The sequence below is a fragment of the Tasmannia lanceolata genome, unplaced genomic scaffold (genome assembly GCF_043159265.1).
Source record: "Tasmannia lanceolata isolate RefF3 unplaced genomic scaffold, GAP_Taslan_0.1 ptg000036l, whole genome shotgun sequence".
In the NCBI taxonomy this organism is placed as follows: domain Eukaryota; kingdom Viridiplantae; phylum Streptophyta; class Magnoliopsida; order Canellales; family Winteraceae; genus Tasmannia; species Tasmannia lanceolata.
Genome location: NW_027518713.1, coordinates 4,097,315 through 4,106,840, shown reverse-complemented (window position 1 = coordinate 4,106,840; position 9,526 = coordinate 4,097,315). Strand labels below are relative to the sequence as shown.

At 36.1% G+C, this 9,526-nt stretch overlaps 1 protein-coding gene across 1 annotated transcript; it reads left to right on the top strand.

Moving 5' to 3' along the window:
- Positions 1 to 2,602: 2,602 nt before the first annotated feature.
- Positions 2,603 to 3,571, top strand: LOC143859695 (uncharacterized). Its single transcript, XM_077370346.1, has one exon. It carries the CDS (start codon positions 2,603 to 2,605, stop codon positions 3,569 to 3,571), a length of 969 nt encoding a protein of 322 aa, XP_077226461.1.
- The last annotated feature ends 5,955 nt before the right edge of the window (positions 3,572 to 9,526 follow it).

The following is a 9,526-nucleotide window of genomic DNA, read 5'->3' as shown; positions in this document are numbered from 1 at the left end:
AAATCTAAGATTCAATACCCTCATTCTCATCCCAAAACTTGGCTAAATGCTCGTTGGTAATATCTTTAGGGCTTTCTATTTGTAAAAGACAGATGTTTTATAAAGTTTCTAAAATAAGAAACTTTCTATTTTTTCGAGCTCCATCCTTTATAAACTAATTCTAAGATTCAATACCATCTCATCCACATCTCAAACTTGGCTAAAAGCTCATCGACACCATCTTTTGGGTTTCCTATGTCCAAAAGTTTGATGTCTTATAAAGTTTCAAAAATAAGAAACTTTCTATTTTTTCAATCTCCATCCTTCATCAACTAAATCTAAGATTCAATATCATCTCATCCCCACCTCAAAACTTTGCAAAAAGCTCCTTGACACCATCTATGGGCTTTCCTATGTCTAAAAGATCGATGTTTTATAAAGTTACTAAAATAAGAAACTTTCTATTTTACAATCTCCATCCTTCGTCAACTAAATCTAATAATCAATACCATCTAATCATAATCTCAAAACTTGGCTAAAAGCTCATGGATACCATCTATAGGGTTTCCTATGTCTAAAAGGTGGATGTTTTATAAAGTTTCTAAAATATGAAACTTTCTGTTTCTCAATCTCTATCCTTCTCCAACTAAATCTACGATTCAATACCATCTCAACCTCATCCCAAAACTTAGCTAAAAGCACCTTGACAGTGTATCTTGGTTTTCTTATGTCTAAAAGATATTTGTTTTATAAAGTTTCTAACATAAGAAACTTTCTATTTTTTCAATCTCTATCCATCATCCACTAAATCTAAGATTCAATACCATCTCATCCAAATCTCAAAACCTGGCTAAAAGCTCATTGACACCATCTTTACGGTTTACTAAGTTTAAAAGATTGATATTTTATAAAGTTTCTAAAACAAGAAACTTTCTATTTTTTCAATATCCATCCTTAATCTACTAAATGTAAGATTCAATACCCTCTCATTCTTATTCAAAAACTTGGCTAAGTGCTCATTGATATCATCTCTAGGGCTTCTTATGTCTAAAAGATGGATGTTTGATAAAGTTTCTAAAATAAGAAACTTTCTATTTTTACAATCTCCATCATTAATCAACTAAATCTAAGATTCAATACCCTCTTGTCCTCATCCCAAAACATGGCTAAAAGCTCATTGACACCGTCTCTAGGGTCTCATATGTCTAAAAGATGGATATTTTTTAAACTTTCTACAATAACAAACTTTCTATTTTTTCAATCTCTATCTTTTATCAATTAAATCTAAGATTCAATACCATCTCATCCTCATTTCAAAACTTGGCTAAAAGCTCCTTGAAACCATCCCTAAGGTTTCCTTTGCTAAAAGATAGATGTCTTACACAGTTTCTAAAATAAGAAACCATGTATTTTTTAAATCTCTATTCTTCATCAACTAAATCTAAGATTCAATATCATCTCATCCTTATCTCAAAACTCGGCTAAAAGTTCCTTGACACCATATATAGGATTTCATATGTCTAAAAGATGGATGTTTTATATAGTTTCTAAAATAAGAAACTTTCTATTTTTTCAATCTCCATCCTTTATCAACTAAATCTAAGATTCAATACCATCTTATCCTCATCTCAAAACTTAGCGAAAAGCCCCATGACACCATCTCTTGGGTTTCTTATGTCTAAAATATGGATGTCTTAGAAAGTTTGTAAAAGAAAAAACTTTCTATTTTTTCAATCTCCATCCTTCATCAACTAAATCTAAGATTCAAAACCATCTCATCCTCATCTAAAAACTTGACTAAAATTTACTTAACAACATCTTTAGGGTTTCGTATGTCTAAAAGATGGATGTCTTACAAAGTTTCTAAAATAAGAAACTTTCTATTTTTTCAAATCTCCTTCCTTAATAAACTAAATCTAAGATTCAATCCCCTCTCATTCTCATCTCAAAAGTTGGCTAAAAGCTCGGTAACATCATCTCTAGGGTTTCTATGTTTAAAAGATAGATGTTTTATAAAGTTTTTAAAATAAAAAACTTTCTATTTTTTCAATCTCCATCCCTTATCAACTAAATCTAAGATTCAATACTATCTCATCCTCATCTCCAAACTTGGCTAAAAGCTCATTTACACCATTTCTAGGCAGGTCTCTTCAAGTTAAGCAACTATGGCATCTGCTCCAGGAAAAGAATTATCTGTGGACAAAGTGGATATACTCCAAATATGTCAAAGATAAGAACATATGGACTTTGCCGATGCCATCAAAGCCATCTTGGGGCCTTAGGATGATCCTCAGAGCTCGAGAATATGCAAAACCTTTTACCTGCTATGAAATTGGTTTGGAGTATCAGATTGACCTATGGGACCAACCTTGGCACCCTTCTGGCACCCCTATCCTCCCTTATCCTGAGAAGCCGGACTGACTACTCCCTCAGCTCCCTGAATCTCCTCTCTGAAATCTTCAAAGATGGAACCTGGAACCCCTTGTTAGACAATCCTTCTCTCCGTGAAGCAAAAACTCTGATAATGGAACCCATGCTTAACTCGGATGCGATAAACTTTCCTATTTGAAAGCCGGTCACTGATGGAGTTTTCACAACAAAGATTGGGTGGGAAACTCTCAGAATGAAATCTAGTAAGCCCCCTTGGATATCCTCTGTTTGGTTTGCTGGCAATAATCCTACCCATGCCCTTACTACGTGGAAGGCTCTAAAGCAGAAGCTCAGTACAAAAGACAAACTTATAAAAATGGGTGCTGTTATTGATCCCATCTGCCCCCTCTGCAAATCGGCAGCAGAATCAATTGATCATCTCTTTTTCAAATGCAGCTATTCAGCCTGGCTTTGGAAATCAATCCTATGGCGGAATGGTCATTATAGAGCTAAAAATCAATCCCTTCTGGCTGAAGAAGATTGGCTCAGGCACCACTCAAAAGGGAAAGGGCAGGCCATAGTGGCCTTCAAGCTATGCTTCAGCTCTCTGATTCATAACATCTGGATGGAAAGAAATAGAAGAATTTTTGAATCATCTGAGAAGCACAAGAGGTTAGTTCTTAATCAAATCCTCACGGAGATCAGCATCAAGATGAATGGGCTGAAAATCAAAGACAAGATCTCTCCAAGAAACATCTCAACGGCTACAAATCTTAAATACAAACACATCCTTGACGATCCTTCTAGCAGATACTGCTCTTGGTCTCCACCAAATGAAGATGAACTGAAGCTGAATTCGAACGCATCTTTGGATTCACTTGGAGGCGGTCTAGGGGGCCTTATCAGAGATAATCAAGGTATGATTAAAAATCTCTTCTCAATCAATGTAGACAAAAAGGAAATCTATGAGCTGGAATTGCAGGCTATTGAAAGAGGGATCGTCCTTGCCCTGTCCATGAACTGTCTAAAATTATGGATCGAATCGGATTCAAAACTCGCGGTGGATATCATCCTTGGAATTGTACGTGTCCCCTTGGAAGCAAAAACTAACCCTTGGAAAAATCAGAAGCTATCTGGATCATCTGAATTGGAGAATTTCCCATTCTTGGAGAGAAGGAAACTGCCCTGCGGATCAACTGTCAAAAAGGAATTACCCACATAGAGGCTTTCCTTCCATGGTTTTTTGGCTACTCAAAGCCTCCTTTCACCTGTAATTGAAGACATGAATGGATCATTGTATCTTAGATTGTAAGGGCTAAAGCCTGGCCTATCGGCCCTTATGTTCTGGCCTCTTGGCCCCCCTTATAATGTTTCTATCTTTTTAATGTTATCTGGTAGGGGTCTTGCCTAAACCCAGCTTACCTATAAAAAAAAACGTCTAAAAGAATAATAGTTAATAAAGTTTCTAAAATAAGAAACTTTCTATTTTTTCAATCTCCATCCATGATCAACTAAATCTAAGACACAAAACCATCTTATCATCATCCCAAAACTAGGCTAAAAGCTCCTTCACACCATCTCTAAGATCTCTTATGTCTAAAAGATGGTTATTGTATAAAGTTTATAAAATAAGAAACTTTCTATTTTTTCAATCTCCATCCTTTATCAACTAAATCTAAGAGTTTTTTTCAACCTCCATCCCGTATAAACTAAATCTAAGATTTAATACCATCTCACCATAATCTCAAAACTTTGCTAAAAGCTCCTTGACACCAACTCTACGGGTTCCTATGTCTAAAAGATGGATGTTTTATAAAGTTTCTAAAGTAAGAAACTTTTCTATTGTTTCGATCTCTATCCTTCATCAACTAAATCTAAGATTTAATACCAACTCATCCTCATCCCAAAACTTGGCTAAAAGCCCCTTGACACCATCTCTAGAGTTTACTAAGTCTAAAAGATAGATGTTTCATAAAGTTCTAAAATTAGAAACTTTCTATTTTTTCAATCTCCATCCTTCTTCAACTAAATCTAAGATTCATTACCCTCTCATTCTCATCCCAATACTTAGTTAAAACCTCGTTGACATCATCTCTAGGGTTATCTATGTCTAAAAGATAGATGCTTTATAAAGTTTCTAAAATAAGAACATTTCTATTTTTTCAATCTCCATCCATGATCAACTAAATCTAAGATTCAAAACCATCTTATCATAATCCCAAAACTAAGCTAGAAGCTTCTTCACACCATCTCCGGGTCTCCTATGTCTAAAAGATTGTTGCTTTATAAAATTTTTAAAATAAGAAACTTTCTATATTTTCAATCTCCATCATTTATTAACTAAATCTAAGATTCAATACTATCTCATCCTAATATCAAAACTTGGCTAAAAGCTTAATAACACCATTTCTAGAATTTCTTATGTTTAAAATATTGAGGTTTTATAAAGTTTCTAAAATAAGAAACTTTCTATTTTTTCAATATCCATCATTTACAACCTAAATCTTAGATTTAATACCTTCTCACCCTAATCTCAAAACTTGGCTAAAAGCTCAATAACACCTTCTCTAGGGTTTACTATGTCAAAAAAATTAATGTTTTATAAAGTTTCTAAAATAAGAAACTTTCTATTTGTTCAATCTCCATTCTTCATCATCTAAATCTAAGATTCAAAATCATCTCATCTACATCTAAAAACATGGCTAGAAGCTCCTTGATACCATCTCTAGGGTCTCTTACGTCTAAAAAATGGATGTTTTATAAAGTTTCTAAAATAAGAAACTTTCTATTTTTTTAATTTTCATCATTTATAAAGTAGATCTAAGCTTCAATACCATCTCATCCTTATCTGAAAACTTATACTAACTCCTTTACCCCATCTCTATGGTTTCCTATGTCTAAAATATAGATGTCTTTTAAAGTTTCTAAAATAAGAAACTTTCGATTTTTTCAATCTCCATCCTTCATCAACTAAATCAAAGATTCAATATCATCTCATCATCATCTCAAAACTTAGCTAAAAGCTCTTTGACACAATCTCTAGGGTTTCATATGTCTAAGAGATGGATGTTTTACAAAGTTCCTAAAATAAGAAACTTTCTATTTTTCAATCTCCATCTTTCACCAGCTAAATCTACGATTCAATACCAACTCATCCTGATCCCAAAACCTGGCTAAAAGGACCTTGACACCATCTCTAGGGTTTCCTATGTCTAAAAGATGGATGTTTTATAAAGTTTCTAAAATATGAAACTTTCTAATTTTTCAATCTCCATCCTTCATCAATTAAATCTAAGATTCAATACCCTCTTCTTCTCATCCAAAAACTTAGCTTAAAATTCATTGACATCATCACTAGGGATTCTTATGTCTAAAAGATGGATGTTTAACAAAGTTTCTAAAATAATAAACTTTTCATATTTTCAATCTACATCCTGAATCAACTAAATATTAGATTCAATATTATCTCTTCCTCATCCCAAAACACGGCTAAAAGCTCCTTCACACCATCTCTAGGTTCTCATATGTCTAAAAGAATGATGTTTTATAAAGTTTATAAAATAACAAACTTTCTATTTCAATCATCATCCTTCATCAACTAATTATAAGATTTTATACCCTCTAATTCTCATCCAAAAACTTGGCTAAAAGCTCATTGATATCATCTCTAGGATTTCCTATGTCTAGAAGACTGATGTTTTATAAAGTTTATATAATACGAAAATTTTTATTTTTTCAATCTCCATCCTTGTTCAAATAAATCAAAGATTGAATACCATCTAATCCTCATCACAAAACTTAGCTAAAAGTTCTTTCACACCATTTATGAGGTTTCCTGTGTCAAAAATATTAATGTTTTATAAAGTTTTTTCAATAAGAAACTTTCAATTTTACAATCTCCGCCCTTGATCAACTAAATCTAAAATTCAAAACCATCTAATCCTCATCTCAAATCATAGCGAAAACTTCGTTGACACCATCTATTGGGTTTCCTATGTCTAAAAGTTGGATGTTTTATAAAGTTTATAAAGTAAGAAACTTTCTATTTTTTAGTCTCAATCCTTCACCAACAAAATCTACAATTCAATACCATCTCATCCTCATCCCAAAACATGGCTAAAAGCACCTTGACATCATCTTTAGGGTCTCTTATGTGTAAAAGATGGATGTTTTATAAAGTATCTAAAATACGAAACTTTCTATTTTTTCAATCTCCATCCTTTATCAACTAAATCTAAGATCCAATACGCTCTCATCCTAATCTCAACACTTGGCTAAAAGCTCCTCGACACCATCACTAGACGGTTCTTATGTCTAAAAGATGGATGTCTTACAAAGTTTCTAAAATAAGAAACTTTCTATTTTTTAGTCTATATCCTTCATCAACTAAATCAAAGATTCAGTATCATCTCATCCTCATATCAAAAATTAGCTAAAAGCTCCTTGACACCATCTCCAGGGTTTCTTATGTCTAAAAGATGGATATTTTATAAAGTTTATTTTTTCAATCTTCATCATTTATCAACTAAATCTAAGATTCAATACAATCTCATCCTCATCTCAAAACTGAGCAAAAGGCTCTTGAACCCCCATATCTAGAGTTTCCTATGTCTAAAAGGTGGATGTCTTATAAAGTTTCTAAAATAAGAAACTTTCTATTTTTCAATCTCCATCATTCATCAGCTAAATCTACGATTCAATACCAACTCATCCTCATCCTAAAACTTGGCTAAATGCACCTTGACACCATCTCTAGGATTTCTTATGTCTAAAAGATTGATGTTTTAGAAAGTTTCTAAAATAAGAAACTTTCTAATTTTTCAATCTCCATCCTTCATCAACTAAATCTATGATTCAGTACCCTCTACATCTCATCCAAAAACTTGGCTTAAAGCTCGTTAACATCATCTCTAGGGTTTTCTATGTCTAAAAGATGTATGTTTTACAAAGTTTCTAAAATAAGAAACTTTCTATTCTTTCAGTATCCATCCTAAATCAACTAAATCTAAGATTCAATATCTTCTCATCCTCATCCCAAAAGATGGCTAAAAGCTCCTTGACACCGTCTCTCGGTTCTCTTATGTCTAAATGTGTTTGTAAAGTAGGAAACTTTCTATTTTTTCAATCTCCATCCTTTATCAACTGCTAAGATTTAATACCCTCTCATTCTCATCCCAAAACTTGGCTAACAGCTCGTTGACAACATCTCTAGGATTTTTTTTTTGATAGGTAAGCTGGGGTTAGGCAAACCCCGACCGGATATATTAAAACCAATAAGCAAGAATTACAAGGGGGGCCCAGATGGGCAGCAAAGGCATAGAGCCAAAAGGATAATCAAAGAGCAGTGCAGAAGAATCCCACAGTTGGGGGTACATATAGCCCCCCAACACCAACAACTAACCACAGCATTGATCACCGCTGCGGATCTGAAGGTCACATCGATAACCCTACACACGAGGGTAAAGGTGGCCGGCTGCATCAAGATCCAGGATATCCCTAAGAGTTGGGGGGATAGTAGAAGGGAGGAGGACAGCTCCTTTGCAACAACAGTCGAGCTTAGACAGGAAGTCTGCGGCCCCGTTCGCTTCTCTCCAAATATGAGACAATTTCCAGTTCTGAGTGTTTCTGAGGGCGTCACGAATTTCTTCAACAATTGGAATGGCTTTCCAGGGACACTCCCACTTTTCTAAGATCACATTTACTGCAACCAAAGAATCGGATTCAATCCAGATTGATTCATACCCTTCCGTGCGCGCGAGTATGATCCCATGGAGGATGGCTTTCATTTCCAGAAGATGGATCTCCTCACAGCCCGACCGAAGAGAGAACATGACTTGGACCTCCCCCATCGAGTTCCGAATTAAGCCCCCTATTCCACCCATCCCATTGTGTACAGCAGCATCAGTATTAATCTTGTAAAATTCATGATCCGGCCTGATCCAGGAGCAGAAGACAGCGTCGGTTTTCACTTGGATACAAGGAAAAACAAAATTTGCGGCAGTTGCAACATTTTTCCGGCTAATAACATCGTCCAGGTGAAGATGAGCAAGCCTAGAATGAATGATACTGAGGCAACTGTGGAGGGTACTCGTCTTATGGCAAGGGTGCTTCCCGTGCAGCCGGCTATTCCTTTCTCTCCATATCATGTACACCACCACACAGAAACTAAGTCGCATAATCGAGGTGGCTTGCCCATCCCCTTTAAACTTTTCCCGGATCCACATTTCTTCCTGTAAGAGGGTCTTGAGCGGCTTCCTCCTGAACCCACACCGCCACAGAATAGATCTCCAGATCCATGCCGAATAGGAGCATCGAAAGAAGAGATGGTTCACCGATTCAGGGCCAACGTTACAGAGCAGACAGTTGAGATCTCTGTGGGATCCGAGGAAGCATAGCCTGTCCCGAGTACTGAGCCTGTTTTGCATTGCTTGCCAGGTGGTGAAGCTGTACCTAGGGATATGGCCTTTATGCCAGACAGTCTTGAACCAGGGAACCTCAGCCCAACGAGTTCTACATTGGTTCCAAGCAGATCTGAGAGAAAATTTCCCATTTGGGTTGCCCTTCCAAATAATTCTGTCGACTTCGTGATGGGAGAACAGCCCAGTTTTCATAATCCTGTGGAGTTGGGGCAAGTGAGCTTGGTGGAGGATGTGAGCCCAACTTCCATCTTGCTGCATGCATTCAATGGATGTCTGCTTAGTTAGACAGAACAGCTCGCCTTCAGTTGTTTGAGTGTGGACGGGTCCATCCGGATGCCACGGGTCAGTCCAAAAATCGATGTTTCTACCTTTGCCCACATAATAGCACATAAAGGGCTTCGCCAAAGTTCTACAATTAAAGATACTTCTCACCCCCCAGGCCGGGTTCGAAGGCATAGGCCTATTCCAAAAGGAACTTTTCTTGAGGTATTTGATTTTGAACCATCTAACCCACAGAGATTCCCTGTTCTGAACAATGTGCCAGAGGAGTTTTAATTGAGAGGCTCTATTGATATCAACAACGCTGCGGATCCCCACACCCCCTTCTCTTTTTGGTCGACAGACCGAAGCCCAAGCAATTGGAGAGTATTGATTCTGTTGGTCAGACCCCCCCAGAGGAAATTTCTGAATATTTTCTCAATCTCGAGCAGAATTTCCTTGGGGATGTTGTAGGTAGCAGACCAATAAATCTGGAATGA

Coding starts and splice junctions, on each gene's coding strand:
- LOC143859695 (XM_077370346.1), top strand. CDS start 2,603: ATGAAATCTAGTAAGCCCCCTTGGATATCCTCTGTTTGGTTTGCTGGC.